Source organism: Enhydra lutris, unplaced genomic scaffold (assembly GCF_002288905.1).
Source record: "Enhydra lutris kenyoni isolate GAN:26980312 unplaced genomic scaffold, ASM228890v2 scaffoldscaffold79, whole genome shotgun sequence".
Classification (NCBI taxonomy): Eukaryota; Metazoa; Chordata; class Mammalia; order Carnivora; family Mustelidae; genus Enhydra; species Enhydra lutris.
Window position 1 is genome coordinate 5247074 of NW_019154163.1, and position 21379 is coordinate 5268452.

At 38.0% G+C, this 21379-nt stretch overlaps 1 protein-coding gene across 1 annotated transcript in view; it reads right to left on the reverse strand.

Moving 5' to 3' along the window:
• LOC111160936 (ATPase copper transporting alpha) overlaps positions 1-21379 on the reverse strand; it is a 172392-nt gene that overhangs the window by 105550 nt on the left and 45463 nt on the right. The window contains exon 2 of the mRNA XM_022524336.1: positions 3539-3679. Within this exon, the coding sequence (XP_022380044.1) occupies positions 3539-3658 (120 nt within the window). The 5' untranslated portion in view covers positions 3659-3679. The remainder of the gene's footprint in view (positions 1-3538; positions 3680-21379) is intronic.

A 21379-nucleotide genomic window follows, 5' to 3' on the forward strand; every position in this document is an offset into this window, starting at 1 on the left:
GCGGATGGGTTAAATGCGTGACAGGGATTAATGAGGACACTTGGGATGAGCACCGGGTGTTGCATGTAAATGCTGAATCATTACATTGTGCACATGAAATAATATTATAAAGTAGGTTAACTAACTGGAATTTATTTTTTTTAAAAGATTTTATCTATTTATTTGACAGAGAGACAGACAGCCAGAGAGAGAACACAAGCAAGGGAAGTGGAAGAGGGAGAAGCAGGCTTCCCACCAAGCAGGGAGCCCGATGCGGGGCTCGATCCCAGCCTGGGATCATGACCTGAGCCAAAGGCAGACACTTAACAACTGAGCCACCCAGGCACCCCACTAACTGGAGTTTAAATAAAAACTTGGGCACCTGGGTGGCTCAGTTGGTTAAGCAACTGCCTTCGGCTCAGGTCATGGTCCCAGAGTCCTGGGATCGAGTCCCACATCGGGCTCCCAGCTCCATGGGGAGTCTGCTTCTCCCTCTGACATCCCCTCTCATGCTCTCTCTCACTCTGTCTCTCTCTCTCTCTCAAAATAAATAAATAAAAAATCTTTAATAAATAAATAAATAAAAACTTAATTTTAAAAAACAGAATGAGAGGTGCCTGGGTGGCTCAGTCTATTAAGCATCTGACTCTTGGTTTTCGGATCAGGTCATGGTCTCATGTGCCATGGGATCAATCCCTGTGTTGGGCTCCACACTCAGCTGGGAGTGTACTTGAAGAGGCTTTCCCTCTGCCCCTACCACCCACTCATGCATGCTCTCTCTCTCCCCAAAATGAATAAATAAGGGGCTCCTGGTTGGCTCAGTCAGTTAAGCATCTGCTTTAGTTTGGGTCATGATCCCAGGGTTCTGGGATCAAGTCCCGAGTCAGGCTCCCTGATCAGTGGGGAGTCTGCTGCTCCTTCTATGCAGACCCAGTTTGTGATCTCTCTCTCTCCCAAATAAATAAAATTTTAAATAAATAAATAAATAAAATATTTTTAAAAATGAATGAAAACGACAAGCTGCAGACTGAATAAAATATTTGCAAAACACATATCTAAAAGAGATTTATATTTGGAATACATAAAGGATAATCAAAATTGAATAAGGAAACAAAAAAAGATAACAGCTAAAAATTTGAGAAAAGTTTTTACAGCCATTTGACCAAAGAAGTTATACAAATACCTAACAACCACATGAAATGCTTAACATCATTAGCCATTAAGGAAATGACAATTAGTGTGATACCACTACATACCCACTAGAATGTCTATAGCTAAAAAGACTGATATACCAAGTGTTAGAGAGAATCTAAAAAAAGCAGAGCCCACAAACATTGCTGGTGAAGAAAATATAGTACAGTCACTGTGATAAATCACTTGCAAACACCTCAACAAATGATACATACACTTAGCATATGCTAAAACAAATTCAATCCTAGGAATCTTCCCAAGAGAAAACCTATGTCTAAACAAAGACTCCCATGTGAACACTCAGAGCATTGTATTAAATAATTACAAAAAAGTGGCAACAATCCAAATGTTTCCCAATAAGTGAATGGGCAAACAAATTGTTGGACATCCACACAACGGAATACCCCTCAGCAATAAAAAGGAAAGAACTAGTGATACAAAAAACAACATAAATAGATCTCAAATGCATAATGCTAAGTGAAGGAAGCTAGACTCAAAAGGCTGAGTTGAGAAAGCTGGATTACAGAGTAAAGATTAACCAAAACATTTTTTTTACTCCAAAGGCTTTAATATCAAAGACATTTTTTAAAGATTTTATTTACTTATTTGATGATCACAAGTAGGCAGAGAGACAGGCGGGGGTGGGGGGAAGCAGGCTCCCTGCTGAGCAGAGAGCCCCATGTGGGCCTCGATCCCAGGACCCTGAGACCATGAACTGAGCCAAAGGCAGAGGCTTAACCCACTGAGCCACCCAGGCACCCCTAATCAAAGACATTTTTAACAACATGAAAATAAAAAGTTTTAAAAAGTAATGACCAAACATAATTCAAGGTTCTTCATACTGAAAATACTAGAATTACTCTGATAAGAATTTATATAAACTAGGCGCACAAAGCTAATCCATCAATTTCGTGGTAAAAGGCACCTTTATGATGATTAATTTTTTCAGAATTTACGTGAGAGAATAATTCGGAGATGACAAGTTTGAGAACCATACACAAATTAAATTGTATCTGTAGACACTATATGACCAGAAAATACACTGGCCCAGGAATCATGCAACTTCAGTTCTAGTTTTGCTTTGGTAATAGGTAGCTGTGTCACAAGTCACTTCATTAATCTAAGCTTCCATTTGGTAATCTGTAAAATGAGGAGATTAGACTATTGAAGTCATATGTAAGACCCTTTGTAGCTTTAACACATGTCTATGTCAAAAAATGAACACGGGAAACATTCAAAAAATTTTTGTAAGACAGTAGGGGAGGTGGCATCACTATATTCCCTGTAGGGTAGTCTTGTATTGACTTTGGGACTTTTGGTTCTTATGGTTAGAAGGTGTGAAACAAAGCCATTTAATTTATTTATTTATAATAGTTATGTTTATTATTTATTTATTTATTATATATTTATTTATAATAGTTATATTACTAACTCAGGTTCATTACAGACAAATTAGAATATATTTATAAACCACTCTTCTCATCAACATTCTGAGATGAATTATAGCAGGAATGTGTTAAGGTGGTCTGAAAAAAGTCAATTTTATTTTTGCAATTGGTAAGTGAAATGAAGGGGCACCTGGGTGGCACAGTAGGTTAAGCATCCAACTCTTGGTTTCGGCTCAGGTCATGACCTCATGATCATGAAATTGAGCCCTGCATGGGGCTCTGTGTTCAGTGTGGAGTGTGCCTACGTTTCTCTCTCTGACTCCCCGCCCCACCCCCTCACCACCCCCACTCTCTCTCTAAAGTAAATAAATAAACCTTTTTTAAAAAATTGAAGTGAAAGGGGTGGTTGACTGGCTCAGTTGGTAGAGCATGTGACTCTTGATCTCAGGGTTGTGAGTTCAAGTCCCATACTGAATGTACACACTACTTATATATATATTATTATATATATTATATATATATATTATATATATTTAACTAGAAACATTTTAAAAATTGAAGTGAAAAAGCTTAGAAAATTACACCTTGTATGCATGTGCTTAAGGAAGATTACATTATTATTTCACATAATAACTGTCATGCTATATAAGAGAAGAAAGCCCAGCACCCTTTCTCTGAAAACATATATTTTAGTTTAGTATGAAATTAAGAGTAATATATATTTATTTATACATATAAAACATAAATCTATAAATATACAACCATGGTAATGTCAAGCCATCTTCAGATGTCTTTAAGTTAAAACTACAATTTCTTATTTTTTATAAAAAGAAAAGTTAAAGGGGCAAAGAAAATATATTAATCTTCTCAGTCTTTATTGCCAAATGTGTCAGTATATCTGCTTCTATCTCAGTGTTTAAAATAATTTTCTAGAATTCCAATCAACATTTGACTTTACTTATTTCCAAAGACTAACTTACTTTAATATGATGTACACCATTCAGTTTTCCAATCCGCTGCTCAATGGTCCAAACACAGGAACTACATGTCATCCCCTCAACAGAGATGGTGACCGAATCCACACCCATACTTCGATCCATCTTGATTTCTTCTTTACATTCCTATTAGAAACAATGAACTCACTAATTTCAGCCATGGAAATAATCCTTCCTCAACTTTCCCCCCAATTTCTCAACTGAAATTATTCTACAAATAAAATATGGTCAGCATGGGGCGCCTGGGTGGCTCAGTTGGTTAAGCGACTGCCTTCGGCTCGGGTCATGATCCTGGAGTCCTGGGATCAAGCCCCACATCAGACTCCCTGCTCAGCAGGGAGTCTGCTTCTCCCACTGACCTCTCTCCTCTCGTGCTCTCTCTCTCTCTCTCTCTCTCTCTCAAATAAATAAATTAAAAAATATATATGGTCAGCATTCTTTTCTCTCATCTCATTTCACTCTCATCTCAGGACCACTGCTTTAGCTATTCCCTTGGAATAGACTTTCTTCTTCCAGATACCTGCTTAGCTAACTTCATCTCTTTCAAGCCTTTACTCAAATATAATCCCCATAATGAGTTTTACACTGACCACCCTGCTTAAAATTGTAATCCACATCCCTTCCATACATATCCACTCTGATTCCCCTTACATCTGCTCTATTTTGTCTTTTTTTTCATAGAACTTATCTTCTAATATACTCCATAATTTACTTACTGTGTTCATTGCTCATTATCTGCTTTCCTGTGGTGGTTTCAAAATGTGCTCACAAATTCTTTGTTACTCCTTCTTTCAAAAGGTGGAATTTGGGGCGCCTGGGTGGCTCAGTCGGTTAAGCATCTGCCTTCGGCTCAGGTCCTGGGATCGAGCCCTACATCAGGCTCTGTGCTCAGCAGGGAGTCTGCTTCTCCCTCTCCCTCTGCTTATGTTCTCCCTCTCTCTCACTTGCTCACTTTCTCTCTAGCAAATAAATAAAATCTTCAAAAAAAGAAAAATGAGGTGGAATTTAACTACTTTCCCTTGAGTGTGACCTGTGCTCAATAACTTGGTTCCGAACAGAATATGGTGGAATAAACAAGGTGTAACTCCCAAAACTGGATCATAAAAGGCAGGCACTATGGGAGAGGGGTAAAAGTCACTGTGGATTCCTCCTTGTCTTTTCTCTTGAATGGCCCAAGCTGGGGGAAGCCATCTGCCATATCATAAGGACACTGCTTGAGTGGTTCATGTGGCAAGAAATTGAGGCCTCCTGTCAATAGCCCTTGTGAGTGAACCATCTTAGAAGCTGGTATTTCAGACTTAATTAAGCCTTTAGATGCCTGAGGCTCCAGTCAACATACTGCCTACAATCTCGTGAAATACCCTGAATGAGAACCACCCAGCAAAACCACTCCCAAATTTATGACTCACAAAAATTCCAAGACAATAACTGCTTGTTGTTTCAAGCCACTGAATTTTTTTTTAAGATTTTATTTATTTACTTGACAGAGAGAGATCACAAGTAGACGGAGAGGCAGGCAGAGAGAGAGAGAGAGGGAAGAAGGCTCCCTGCTAAGCAGAGAGCCTGATGAGGGACTCGATCCCAGGACCCTGAGATCATGACCTGAGCTGAAGGCAGCGGCTTAACCCACTGAGCCACCCAGGCGCCCCTAGCCACTGAATTTTTAGGTAATTTCTTACACTGCAATAATCAACTAATACATGTACCACTGGAATGAAAATTGTATGAAGGCAAGAATCTTTTGTCCCCACTTATAACTAATTTGAATCACGTGAAATTGCCATTGTTGCATATCAAAATAGTCAAATATTGCCATTTTCATATAAATCAACCTAATATATCCCATGGAAACAGTGTTTTCCTCTGGTGAGAGGAACTAAATGGTTAGGGGATAAGGGTGGAAAAAAGAATGTTTAGTATATAACCTTTTATACCTCTTTTTAAAGTTGAGATACAATCGACATAACATGGTATAAGTTTAAGGTGTACAATGTGTTGGTTTGATACGTGCATGTGTGTGTGTGTGTGTGTGTGCGCGCGTGTGTCTGTGTAGTGATAGGATTACCACCATTAGCTAACACCTCTATCACATCACTTGTCATTTTTTTTGTGGTGATAACATTAAGATCTACTCTCTTCTGTATCTTTTAAATTTTGTAACACAGGATATATTATCTTTTCAAACACACACAGTAGACCTGAAATAATAGAAAACAGTAATAGGGAAGGGAGTTTATAGCTGAGGCATTCTAAGAATCCTGCTCTTATTTGGAATGTTAAAAAAGAGATAAACCTTAGATTTTGAGTGAAATAAGTCAAGCAGAGAGAGTCAATTATGGTTTCACTTACTTGTGGAGCATAAGGAATAACACAGAGGACACTGAGAGATGGAGAGGAGAAGTGAGTTGGGGTAAATCAGAGGGGGAGACAAACCATGAGAGACTGTGGACTTTGAGAAACAAACTGAAACTGAGGGTTTGGGAGGGGAGAGGGGTGGGGGGTTGGGTGAGCCTGGTGGTGGGTATTAAGGAGGGCATGTATTGCATGATGGAGCACTGAGTGTGGTGCATAAACAATGAATTTTGGAACGCACACACACAAAAATTTAATTTAAAAAAAAGAATACATGTTAAAAATTTAAAGGTAACCAGTAGAAGACTAGAAATAGAATATAAAGCTTCCAAAACAGTAGAAGAAGAAAGAGAATAAAGAAAATTAAACCAAACCACTAGACAGGAAGGAAGATAAATGAAAATTACAAGAAAAGAAATAAGAACATATTTTTATAAAACTCTTTTGTTTAAAGGGTAAAGTGAAATGATTATGATAAAAGCAGCACTAGATTCAGGCTTAAGAAATTATTCAGGGCGCCTGGGTGGCTCAGTGGGTTAAAGCCTCTGCCTTCGGATTAGGTCATGATCCCAGGGTCTTGGGATCAAACCCCGCATGGGGCTCTCTGCTCAGCAGGGAGCCTGCTTCCCTTCCTCTCTCTCTGCCTGCCTCTCTGCCTACTTGTGATCTCTGTCTGTCAAATAAATAAATAAAATCTTTAAAAGAAAAAGAAATTATTAAGGAAAAAAGAGAGACTTCCCAGTGCAGATCTGAGGGCCTCTTTTAGAGCACTACAGATTACTCATGTTTAGGTAAATTACGGGGTGTTAATTAGATGTTTAATTATGTGGACATTTGGAAAAATTTTATTTGGAAGAATATTAGCTCAATGTAAAGAATTTGCAAATTGTATAGATTTGCAAAAAAAAATCTTTTTGAAAAGATCACAAATTATGTAGAAAATACCGTTTTGTATAAGAGGGAGAAGAGAAATACTAAAGTAAAGTAAAACTGTTACCAAACCAATGATAAGCAGGAAGTAACCAGTTATTATGAAGATGCTATTACCTAAAATTGAAGTACAAATAAAAATACAAGTCTTGGGTCCAATAAAATTAATCCAGTATTCATTAGGGGGTCTCCATGCCCTTGGATAAAGATCCTGTAGTGTGGCCATAATCAAAAATTAGAGACACCAAAGTGTTTCTCTTAGACTTATTTGTCAAAATTAACAATGGCCAACTACAGGACTCAAAAGGGGGTTTACAAATACCAAGATTTACATTGACTCTATTTTGCCCTAAAAGTCATTTCTTTGAAAAATGCTAAACTACAGGAGGGAAATTTTTTTAAAAAATCAAAACACTGTGTAAAAATATCTCTAGAAGGACTCACAAATAATCAGTAACATTAGTTACCTCCCAGAGGTAACTAATGCTTCTGCATTTTGAATTATGTAAATACAAAACCAATTCAAAATAAATTAAATTTATAAAAAACAATTATTAAAACATTTCTTTGCAGTGAATTTATTCCATGTGGAATAAAAATAATTACTACATCATCTCAGCTTTGCTAAGCTCAGAGAAACAAACAGAAATTGCTGCTGAATCTCATCCTCTGCTCCTAACAAAGCAAATAAGTAGATTCTTCTTTCTTTGACCGATTTCGCTGGAGCTTTGAACAAATGGACCACCAATATAATTTCCAAATATCTAAAACCACAGAATTTCCTTGGGGATAAATTGTTTTCAAATGTTAATTGGTTTTTAGCACATATTTTTCATTATATATATATTCTTCTTTGAGATATAATTCACACACTATAAAATTCACCCTAAGACAAACAATTCAGTGTTTTTTAGTAATATTCACAAGGATATGCAACGATCATGACTATGTAACTGCAGAACATTTTCATTATCCCCAAAAGAAACTCCATACCTATCATCAGCAGTCACTCCTCAGTCCTCTTACATCTACTGGCAAAATGAATCTACTTCCTATCTCTATGGATCTGTCCATCCTGGTAATTTCATAAAAATGGATTCATTCAATATGTGTGGCCTTTGTGTCTGAAATTCTTTCACTTAGCATAATATTTTTAAGGTTTAACAATCTGTACTTCGTTTTTTTCACTTTCTTGATGGCATCCTTTGAAACAAAAAAAAACTTAATTTTTATGAAACCAAATTTATCAATTTTTCTTTTGTTGTTTGTGCTTTTGATGTCCTATATATAAGAAACCACTGCCACACAGAAAGCCATGAATATTTACTTCTATGTTCTAAGAGTTTGGTAGTTTCACTCTTACATTTAGGTCTTTAAATCCATTTGACTTAATTGTTGTACATGGTGTGCAGCAGGGATCCAAGTTACATTCTTTTACATTGGATGTCAGCTTCTCCCAGAACCATTTTTTAAACAGCTTTACTGAAATACAGTTCGCATATAATTCACACATTTAAGGTGTAAAATTCAATAGGCGTTACATTCACAGGTATGTGCCACCATTACCACAGTCAATTTTAGAACATTTCTGTCACCTCAAAAAGAAGCCTGATAGGGGCGCCTGGGTGGCTCAGTGGTTTAAAGCCTCTGCCTTCAGCTCGGGTCATGATCTCAGGGTCCTAGGATCAAGCCCCGCATCGGGCTCTCTGCTCCGCAGGGAGCCTGCTTCCTCCCCTCTCTCTCTGCCTGCCTCTATGCCTACTTGTGATATCTCTCTCTCTCTGTCAAATAATTAAAATCTTTAAAAAAAAAAAAAAGAAGCCTGATACCCTTTATCTATCACCCTCCCACCTCCTAAGGCCCCCACCCCCACTGCCAGGCAACCATTAATCTCTGTGTCTGTATAGATTTTTCTCTTTTGGACATTTCATATGAATGAAATCACATATAATATGTGGTCTTTTGTCACTGGCTTCTTTCACTTAGCATAATGTTTTCAAGGTTCATCCATGTTGTAGAATGTGTCAGTGCTTCATTCCTTTTTATGGCTGAATTATATTTCATGGTATGGATATACTATATTTTGTTTATCTATTCATCAGTCGACATTTAGGTTGCCCCCATCTTTTGGCTACTAAGAATAAGGCTCCTATAAATATTTATGTACAAATTTCTGTGTTTTCATTTTTCTTGGGTAATACTTGAGTGGAACTACTAGGTCTGAGAACTCTATGTTTTAACTGAGGAAATGCCATAGTTTTCCAAAGCAACAGTGCCATTTTACATTCCTACTAGCAGCATATGAGGGTTCCAATATCTACACCTCCTCACCAACACTTGTTATTATCTGATTTTTTTTATTTTAACCATTCTAGTAAATGTTAAGTGGTATCTCACTGTGGTTTTCATTTGCATGTCCCTGATTACTAGTGATTTTGAACATCTTTTCATGTGCTTACTGGCCATTTGTATATCTTGGAGAAATGGCTGTGTGAGCCCTTTATCCATTTTTTAAAAGATTTTATTTATTTATTTGAGAGACAGAGAGAGAGAGAGAGAGCATAAGCTGAGGGAGCAGCAGAGGGAGGGGGAGCAGCAGAGAGGGAGAAGTGGGCTCCCTGCCCAGCAGGGAGCCCCACATGGGGCTCGATCCCAGGACCCCAGGATCATGACGAGATGAAGGCAGACACTTAACCAACTGAGCCACCCAGGCACTCCTTTTTTTTCATTTACCCATTTTTTAATTGGGCTTTTGAGTTTTTTGTTGAGTTACAGGATTTATTTATATATTCTGGATATTAATCTCTAATCACATATATGATTTCCAAATATTTTCCCCTATTCTGTGGGTTATCTTTCCACCATCTTGATATAGTCCTTTGGTGCCCAAAAGTGTTTAATTTTGATGAAGTCCAATGTATTTCGTTTTTGTTGCTTCTAGTCATTTTTTAATTGAGATATAACTTATATATAGCATTATATTAGTTTTAGGTGTACAACAAAATGATTTGATACAAGTATACATTGTGAAATGATTACCACCATAAGTTTAACATCAATTACCATGATGTTAAATTTTTTTTTCTTATGGTAGAAACCTTTACAATCTACTCTCTTAGCAGCTTTCAAATATACAATGCAGTACTGTTAACAATAGTCACCATACTATATATTATATCCCCAAAACTTAAAGTTTATATCTTTTGACCACCTTCACCCATTTCATCCAGCTCCAACACCCACATCTGGCAACCCACCAATCTGTTCTCTTTATTTATGAGTTTGGTTTTTTTCAGAAGATTCCACATATAAGTGAGCTCATATAGTATTTGCCTTCCTCTGACTTCGCATAATGCCTTTAATCCATATTGTTGCAAGTCACAGAATTTCCTTTTTTATAGAAAGATTTTATTTATTTATTTGACAGAGAGAGATCACAAGTAGGCAGAGAGGCAGGCAGAGAGAGAGGAAGGGAAGCAGGCTCCCTGCCGGGCAGAGAGCCTGATGTGGGGCTCGATCCCAGGACCCTGGGATCATGTCCTGAGCTGAAGGCAGAGGCTTTAACCCACTGAGCCACCCAGGCGCCACCAAAATTTCCTTTTTTAATGGCTGAATAATATTATGTATATATACACCACATTTACTTTATCCATTCACCCATTGAGGGACACTTAGGTATTTTCCATACCTTAGCTACTGTAAATAATGCAGCAATGAATATGGGGTGCAGATATCTTTGATACAGTGATTTCATGTCTTTTGGATAAATACCCAGAAGTGGAAACGCTGAATACGGTAGTTCTATTTCTAATTTTTTGAGGCACCTTCATACTATTTTCTATATATTCATTTTTAAAATGTAAAAACATAGAAAATCTGAAAGAGTGGTACCTAGGTGGCTCAGTTGGCTAAGCATCTGACTCTTGGGGGGCCTGGGTGGCTCAGATGGTTAAGCATCTGCCTTTGGGTCAGGTCATGATCCCAGGGGCCTGCGATCGAGCCCCACGTCAGGCTCCCTGCTCAGTATGGAGCCTGCTTATCCCTCTCCCCCGGCCATTCCCTCTGCTTGTATTCTCTGGCTCTACCTCTCTGTCAAATAAATAAAAGAGATAAAATCTTTTTTAAAAAATCATCTAACTCTTGATTTCTGCTCAGGTCATGATCTCAGGGTCATGAGATAAAGCCCTGCTTCTGGGTCCATGCTCAGTGGGGAGTCTGAGATTCTCTTTCTTCCCCTCCGTCTCCATCTCCCCGTCCCCTCACTTGCAAGTGCATGCTCCTTCTCTCTAAAAATAAATAAATAATCTTTTTAAAGAAAAGCTGAAAGAAAAATTCATCACTAAGCCCACATTCTGTCTTAATTTTATTCAACTTGCATTAATTATGGAATAGTTATAATTTATAGTGTGACTTTATGTGAAATTGATTCATAATTATTAGCCTATTTGCATTATTTACTTTGTTTATCTTTTATATTTATTTTTACTGGAGTATAATCAACACACAATGTCACATTAGTTTCAGGTATACAACATAGTGATTTAACAGGTCTATACATTATGCTATGCTCACCACAAGTGCAGCTACAATTTGTCACCATACAATAATATTACAATACCACTGACTGTATTCCTTATACTATAAGTTTTATCCACTAACACTTATTCATTCCATAACTGGAAGCCTTGTATTATTTACTTTTATTTTTTGTAAGTTTATTTCTTTTATTTTTGTAATCTCTACACCCAACGTGGGGCTCAAACTCACAAACCTGAAGTCAAGAGTCACATGCTCTACTGACTGAGCCAGCCAGGCACCCCCATGTTATTTGCTTTTAAAGTTACAGCTAAAGCTATTACAAAGATGATAGTTAACAATTCAGGTATGTCCATTACTACTTCTTAAACCAGTATTAAATTATTATCTATTTTTACAGAGACTTACAATAGTTATTCAATGTACAGAAATACATTTTGTCTGATTTTTGTTTTTAATGACATGAAGCAGCCTTTATTCAAGGTCAAAAAAAATCATGATCTCTAATGAAGGACACTGCCAAAGATGTTTACATTCTGATAATCTATGATTTACAATCTACATGTAAAAATAAGTTGTCACTGCCTTATGAAACTCTATCTTCCTCTAGCCAGAGCAGCTGCTGCCAATAGGACAAAATCTGAATCTTTGAATGAATGATAAGTGAAATAAGGGAAGAAGTAGGAGATCTGAATTAGTTTAGAGGAACTAGAACTAGCTACTGCAGATCAAAAAAAAAATTCTCCATATGCCTGAATTCACTATCGTGAATATTCAAGATTTAGAAACTATATTAATATATATATCCCCTTTTCCCCTGAACTTTTATTATGAAAAATTTCAACCATACATAAAAGCTGTAATAGTACAATGAACATCTATCTGTATATCCTCTGCATGAATTCAATAATGGTTAACATTTTGCTATATTTGCCTTATTTTTTCTAAAACATTTGAATGTAAGTTTTAGAAATCAAAATACTCCAGCATTCACTTTCAAAGAATAAAAACTCCTACATAACCACACTATTACTATCAAAGCTAGGAGGGGGCCCCTGGGTGGCTCAGTGGGTTAATAAGACTCTGCCTTTGGCTCAGGTCATGATCTCGGGGTCCTGGGATCGAGCCCCACATCGGGCTCTCTGCTGAGCAGGGAGCCTGCTTCCTCCTCTCTCTCTGCCTGCCTCTCTGCCTCCTTGTGATCTCTGTCTGTCAAATAAATAAATAAATCTTTTAAAAAAAAAGCTAAGAGAATTAATGATTGTACGTCATCTAATACAAATTCTCTATTTAAATTTTCCCAAGAGGTCGGATGGCTCAATTGGTTAGAGTGTGGTGCTAATAAATTTTCTCAAATGTCCCAAGAACATCTTTTACAGTTTTTATTTTTCCCAAATCAGGATCCAAACAAAGTTCACACACTGAATTTGGTTGTGTTTCTTTTAGTCTCATTTAATCTAAAACAGCCCCGCCCCTATCTGTTTTCCCCCATGAAATGAGTTTTGAAGAAACCAGGTCAGTTGCCTTAAGAGACACTATATTCTCTTTTTAAAATACAAGTTCCACTTTGCTAGTTTAAGGGACTCATAGCTAGAATTATACCTCCTAATACCTGTGAAGCCCAGATTATACAGGAAAGACAGGTAATTATGAACAAATTATACCTCAGATGAAGAGAACTCATGGGCCGGTGAAAATTCCAAAGGTGAGGTACTGAAGGCCAACATAAAGGCATCAGGGACTAGGGAGAGGGTCACTCTTCTTAGCAGTAATGGGTATAAAATGGAAAGTAGAGTAACGTCTAAAACAAACATATCCTATCAAAATGCTGTCCACAGTCAGCCCTCGGTCTTAAAAAGGAGACGCTCTCTTTCCTCTTGTAGCACATGGATGCCTGCCTCCAGGACAGAACACTCAGACTTAGTACAGTATAACTCAGATATGTTATGGGTCAAACAGGGCTTTTGAAGGTTGATCAAGGCATACTACCAAAACTGAATTATTCTACTGGAAAATGTCAAGTTCAAACACAGAACTGGTAACAAACTTTTTTTTTTTAAAGATTTTTTTTTATTTGACAGAGAGATCACAAGTAGGCAGAGAGGCAGGCAGAAAGAGAGAGGAGGAGGAGTCAGGCTCCCTGCTGAGCAGAGAGCCTGATGCAGGACTCAATCCCAGGACCCTGAGATCATGATCTAAGCCGAAGGCAGAGGCTTTAACCACTGAGCTACCCAGGCGCCCCTGGTAACAAACTTTTGGACTATAATACATTCAGCAGATGAAGGCCAGTTTGTGTGGTTATTTAGAAATGTAAAACCAAAATACAGTTTTCTTATGGGGTATGTCCCAGACCAAAGTACTGGAACATCTCTCAGGCTCACTGAGGAACTGAGAGAAACTAAGCAGAAAGGCACTTTTAAAGTAACTGGATAGGGATGCCTGGGTGGCTCAGTCGGTTAAGCATCTGCCTTCAGTTTAGGTCATGATCTCAGGGTCCTGGGATCAAGCCCCATATTGGGCTCCCTGCTCAACGGGGAGCCTGCCTCTCTCTCTTGCTTCTCCCTTTGCCTGCTGCTCCCTCTGATTGTGCACACTCTCTATCTCTCTCTGGCAAATGAATTAATAAAATCTTTTAAAAAATAATTCACCTGGAAGTATTTATTGGGGAAGAAGGAATTTCTGAGCACAAATAAAAATTACATTAATACAGCCACATTTATGGCTATATCCTAATTTAAGCATGTTAAATCATCTACGAATAATATATTTTTCCTCCTACCTTCATAATTCACCTGAATTTTTTCTTCAAAACTCTACTTAAACTGACATTTACACACAAAAGCTCAGAAGAATTCCATCTCCCTCATGCTACTCCTATATATACAACTCTAACTGATTTTGTAACAAATGCAATGTCCATCTTTTGAATTTTAAATGTCTCAAGGATAGGTACAAAGTCAGGAACATCTTTTGTAACCTCCCATTGTATTTAGCAAAATGACTCAGAAAACAGAGTAAGAGCATAAACAATTCATATGGTATAGTAAAGCGTAGGCTTCTGGGAGATCACAATATCAAAGAACAAATCTGGCATGCAGCAATTAGGAATCCAGTAACTCTGAGAACAGCAGCAACCAATAACAGTGCGGGAAATAAGGGTTATTAAAGTATTTGGAGCCACTCCCTAAACACACATGGTAATCACCATTAGTGATAACATTTCCTAAGAGGAAGAACAGCATTATGACTGGATCATCATGTCTGGTTTAGAAACAGAAACTCAATGAATTGAGTACAAGCATGACACATATATATGATTCTGCTCAAAACCACTTCTTAAAGCTGATCACAGAAGCTCAAATATTAATTTTAATCCCCCTAAAATAATTAGTCTTCATAATTTTGGAAAGATTTCTGGATTAATAAACTATAATTAAAATAATGCAAATTAAAGCCACAATGAATATCATTTACAGCCATCAGGTAGATAAAAATTTCAAAATCTAGCAATATCATGTGTCAGTAAGGATGTGGAGCAACAGGATCTTTCCTATTCAGCTGGTGAGAGTGTAAATTAGTACAACTATTAGGGAACCTGTTTGGCATTATCTGGTAGAGCTGAAGATATTCATATACTAGAACTTAACGTTTTCACTCCTAGGCATATCACCATACACAAAGTCTCACAGATGTGCAGAGAAAACATGAACAAGAATGCTCATTGCAACAGTGTTCCTAATTAGTTAAAACTCTGGCAATAACCTAAATGTCTATCAATCAGAAAATATACAAATAGGTAGTGGTGGTAGAGTGTGTGTGTGTGTGTGCAGTGAACAATGATACAGTAGTTAAAATTAATGAACTAAAAATAACGGTTCTCACTAGGGGGAGGAGAGATTACCACCAAAAGGACACCTGGCAAAGTCTGGAGACATTTTTGGTTATAACTGGGTGGCGAGGGGGAGTTAAGGGGAGCTGCTACTGGCATCTAGTGGGTAGAGACCAGGGATACCACTAAACATCCTTAATAGACAAGAATCCATTCACAGGGGCGCCTGGGTGGCTCAGTCAGGTGGGCATCCGACTTGATTTATGCTCAGGTAATGATCTCAGCATTGTGAAATAGAGCCCTGCATGGGGCTCCGCACTCGGGGCGGGGGGTCTGCTTGAGATTCTTTCTCCCTCCCTCTGCCCCTCCCCCTGCTCACACATGAACACTCTCTCTCCCTCACTCAAAAATAAGTAAATCTTTAAAAAAAGAAACCCACTGACAACAAAGAATTATCTAGCCCCAAATGTCAATAGGACAGAAGTTGAGAAACTAGAACTATGAGCAACAGCATAGATAAATCTAATTAACATAGCTGAGGCAATAAGAAAAGTTTCACAAGAGAGTACCTGGGTGGCTCAGTCAGTTTAACACCTGCCTTTGGCTCAGGTCATCATCCCAGGGACCTGCAATCAAGTCCCAAGTTGGGCTCCCCACTCAGCAGGGAGTCTTCTCCCTCTCCCTCTGCCCCTGCTCCCCACTCATGCTCTCTCTCAAAAAAATTTAAAAAATTTTTGAAAATAGATTTCATAAGAATACAAAAGTCTAGGAACTTAAAACAATACCATATATTGTTCCTGTATGCATGCATATGTAGTAATGTTAGTCAAAATATAAAAATGTGCATGGGAATGACAAATGCCAAATTTAGGAGTTTGGGGAAGGAGGAAGGGATGAAACTGAGCACGAAGGGGAATTTCAACTATACATATACTGTTCAACTTCTTAGGCTGTGTAATAGATACATACTTATGTTATAGGGTTCCCTATACACTTTGTTGGACTAAATTATTTTATTATAAGAATTTTTAAGGGATGCCTGAGTGGTGCAGTCGGTTAAGCATCTGCCCTCCGCTCAGGTCATGATCGCAGTGTCCTGGGATCAAGTCCCACGTTGGGCTCCCTGCTTAGTGGGGAGTCTGCTTCTCCCTCTCCCTCTGCCCCTCCCCCCCATGTACTTGTTCTCTCTCTCTTGCTCTGCTCTCCTTCTCGAATAAATAAAATCTTTTTTTAAAAATATTTTTTAAAGGAAAATAAATGAACGAATGTGGTAGACATTATGCTAAGTGAAATAAGCCAGACACAGAAAGACAAAAACTGCATGATCTCTCCTATACATGGAAACTAAAAAAGTCTAACTCAGAAGTAGAGACTAGAAGGGTGATTCCCAGGGCCCAGGGGGTGGGGGAAATGAAAAAATGTTGGTCAAAGGGTACAATGTTTCTCATTCATCATCAGGGAAATTGAAATAAAACTACAATGAAATATCACCGCACACAAGTCAAAATGGCTAAAATTAACTCAAGAAACAATAGGTATTGGTGAGGACATGGAGGAACTGTTGATGGGAATGCAAACTGGTGAAGCCACTCTGGAAAACAGTATGGAGATTTCTCAAAAACTTAAAAACAGAACTACTCTATGATCCAACAATCGCACTACTGGGTATTTACCCAAAGAATATAAAAACACTAATTCAAAGGGATACATGCACCCCAATGTTTACAGCAGTATTCTCAACAATATCCAAATCATGGAATGCGTCCAAATGCCCATCAACTGATGAATGGATAAAGAAGATATAGTGTACACACACACACACACACACACACACACACACACACACACACACACAGGAATATTACTCAGCCATAAAAAAAAGAGTGAAATCTTGCCCTTTACAACAACATGGATGGAGCTAGAGAGTACTATGCCAAGCAAAATAAGTTAGTCAGAGAAAGATAAATACAAAATGATTTCACTCAGAGATGGAATTTAAGAAACAAATGATCATAGAGTGGAAAAAAAAAAAACCAACAGACTCAACTGTAGAAAACGAACTAATGTTTACCAGAAGGAAAGTGGGTGGGGGAATAGGTGACAGGGATTAAGGAAGGCACTTTTTGTGATGAGCACCGGGTGTTATATGTAAGTGTTAAATCACTATATTGTACACCTGAAACTAATATTACACTGTACGTTAACTAACTGGAATTTATTTTTTTTTAATTTTTATTTATTTATTTGACAGACCACAAGTAGGCAGAGAGGCAGGAAGAGAGAGAGAGGAGGAAGCAGGCTCCCCACTGAGCAGAGAGCCCGATGCGGGGCTCGATCCCAGGAACCTGGGATCACGACCTGAGCCGAAGGCAGAGGCTTTAACCCACTGAGCCACCCAGGTGCCCCAACTAACTGGAATTTAAATAAAAACTTTAGGGAACACCTGGGTGGCTCAGCCAGTTAAATGTCTGCCTTGGACCTGGGTTGTGATCTCAGGGTCCTGGGATTGAGCCCTGCATTGGCTCCCTGCTCAGTGGGGAGTCTGCTTCTCCCTCTCCCTCTGTTTCTCCCCCCTGCTCATGCACTCTCTCTCTCTCTCTCTCTCTCTCTCTCAAATAAATAAAATCTTAAAAAAAAACTTTTTAAAAAAGGTAAAAGTTTCAGTTATGTAGAATGACTATCTGGAGATTTACAGCATGGTGACTGTAGCTAAAAATACTGTATACTTGAAATCTACTAAGAGAAATCTTAATTTTTCTCAAAAACAAAAAGTGTTAACTATGTGGGGCGATGGATGTATTAATTAGCTTGACTGTGGTAATCTCTTCACAATGTATATGTATACCAAAACATCATGTTATATACCTTAAATATATACAATTTTTATTTGTTAATCATACCTTGACAAAGCTGAGGAAAAAACCAGCTCATTTTAGGGGGAAATAAAGAAAAACAATATAGGGAATGTGCAGAAATTAAGAGAAGGGTTACTAAAATTGAAATAATTCAATAAGTGAGACCAATGATAAACTCAAACATATAAACATCCAAAATCCCCCTATTATTCCAGGGTCATAAAAACTTCCCTGTGTTGTTAAACAAATTGACAATTTCTAGCTGTGCGAACATTAAACCAGTTGCCTTCAAGGTATCTACATAATATTTCCAAATCAGTTTAATAGTTTCCTACCCATTGGCTTCTATACAAAATCACTACCACCTCTAGGGGCGCTTGGCTCCTCAGTCTGTAAGAGTATGTAACTCTTGATCATGGGGTCATGAGTTCAAGCCCCACATTGAGCCTACAGCTTGTGTTGAGAAAAAAAAAAATAGCAAAATAAAATCACTACCACCTCTAAATTGGAAACAAAAAGGGAAAACATTAACTTCTCTATTGTTTTATATAATGGCACCGCTTTCATTTAAATTGTGTAAGCATTTAAAATGAAAACTGATCTCACTCTTTAACCTATTTTCAAAATACTGAATGCCTAATCTCTTTCATCAGACAAATGTCATTATATAAACAGAGGATGAATATTCCAGATGAAACTGCTGGAGTAGACAAGCGTGTTTCAAAACATAATTTGACCACTCCCAAAAGATTAGAAGTCAATACTTAAGACATATTAATAAGGTCGAATAAAGAACAGAACATTCAAATTAAGAAAAGGCAATGTGTTTTGCTGGTCATTTTTATGACTCCTGGACTAATCACTGCCTCACTACAAAAGAGCTGTCCTTATGATAACAATACCAATGTTTCAACTTCTTATAGCACTGAATGGTTGAGAAAACTACCATATACATGAATTTCACAAGAATCCTGCAATAAAAATAGATAGTAGCCTCCTTTTAAAATTAAGGGAGCGAACACTCAGACTTACTCACCCTTATACAGACAATTCAGGCTGGAGTCCAGAGCTAAGAATAGCCTCAAAGGGATTAACTTAATAGGGCAATGTTTGCAAAACACATAAAATAAAACCAGCCAAAGGTCAGGGTAGAGTGGGAAAAATGCTTGAAAAAAAAACTGGTATCCTGCAATGCACCTAGGTGGAGACAGGTTCTAAAAAAACTGAGAAATAGTCTTCAAGGTACTAGGTGACTTTCCACCAGGGGCTGAGCATCTGCTGCCATGTCAATAATGGACTAGAGGAAAAAACATGTTTTTAGTATAGACAAAACTTCCATTGCCTCACACAAGGAGGCAATGTTACCCCAGAAAACTAGAGGGTAGTAGGATTTAATGATTTGACACTGAAATGTGTCAGATACTTTTCAACCATGTTATGGGATAATATGGTATTGGCACAGCAGTCACTCAGATTCTAAGATTGTTTGGTGGTTGGAATGCCTTTTCCCCCTGTCAAAATAATCATCTGATTCAAGCTTGTGAGATACTCTGTAGGTAAATAACAGACTGCTTGCAATGACGTCACTTTCTTCATAAGGAAAAATCCACTTTACGATTTTAGTTCTAAGACAAAATAGTGCCACAAACCATGATGAAAAACATAAATATATATGAAAACTAAAATCAATTGTCGGTATTTAACCATTATGAAAAAGCACTTATTTTATATTTGCTACAACTGATTAAGAACAAGAAAGCTATAAATACAAGTTAGGTAAGGCTGAATATGACAACTCAGTTTGACCAAATTTTTCAAGTAGGTCTTTAATTTTATAAAAACCATCACTAAAAGGATAAAGATGCTAGTTACCCTACCAACCGTTAAAATGTCTTTCAAAGTTTTAGTTATTAAAAAACTTGTAGACACAGAGAAAAAGGCCATGTGAGGACACAGCAAGAAGATATCCATCTACAAGCCAAAAAGAGGGATCTTACCAGAAACCAACCATGTTGGCACCTTGATTTTGAACTTCTAGGCTTCCCAACTGTGAGAAAACCCTTTTTTGTTGTTTAAGCCACCCAATCTGTCTATCATATTATGGTAGTCTAACAAGCCACTACAACTCTTGAATTAATCTAGCTAAATGTCCACTGCCTGAAGAAGCTCCTGTCAATAATTAAGGAAAATGCTGCCTCTGGAAGAACTGCCGAGGCAAAGTAGATAGAGCAGCTACTATTAACACAGTGGTATTTTACTGGTGGTAACTTTTTTTTTTTTTTTAAAGATTTTATTTATTTGAGAGAGAGAGACAGTGAGAGAGAGCATGAGAGGCAAGAAGGTCAGAGGGAGAAGCAGACTCCCCGTGGAGATGGGAGCCACATGCGGGACTCGATCCCGGGACTCCGGGATCATGACCTGAGCTGAAGGCAGTTGCTTAACCAACTGAGCCACCCAGGCGCCCCAACTTTTAATAGATGTTCCTTCACGTCACCACAGAGAGGGGACTCTAGAAGTAAAAGAGGGATAAAAATGTGACACATAAGAAATCAGTAGGAACCAATGTTTATGCATCTATTTGACCAAGAAAGATAAAGTACTCAAACATGTTCTCCAATGCAGTAATCTGAAATGTGGACAAGACGACTGGAGCTTCAGAAGCCATATGGTAAATGAGACTACATTGAAGATAAAAATCATAGTGATGAAAAGTAAAGACAGAAGTGGAGTGGGCCCTAATTATATGATGCTTCCTCACCAGGACCGGATTGTCTAAGCAACCCTCTTCTTACAAGAGAAATAAATCTTATTTTAGTCACAGTTATTGGGGTTTTCAATTACAGGCAGGAATACAGTTTGGGGATACATTCAAATTAGCCATTAGATTTCTAGACCATGTATTTGTGTCTACTCTTTCTTCTTCCTTTTTTTTAAGATTTTTTAAATTTATTTTAGAGAGAGATAGTAAGCAAGCATGAGTGTAGAGAGGGTCAGAGGAAGAGAGAGGGAGACTCTCAAGCAGACTCCCTACTGAGGGAGCCCAGTGGGTGGGTCTGGATCCCACCACTCAGATCATGACCTGAGCCAAAAATCAAGAGTCTGCAGCTTAACCAACTGAGCTACTCAGGTGCCCCTCCACTCTTTTTTTTTTTTTTAAATCATAGTCAGGTATTCTGGTATCTAAGTACTCTATAGTGTCTTTCTTTCTTTTATTTTTTTAAAGATTTTATTTATTTGTCAGAGAGATAGAGAGAGTACAGGCAGGCAGAATGGCAGGCAGAGGCAGAGGGAGAAGCAGGCTCCCCGCAGAGCAAGGAGCCCGTC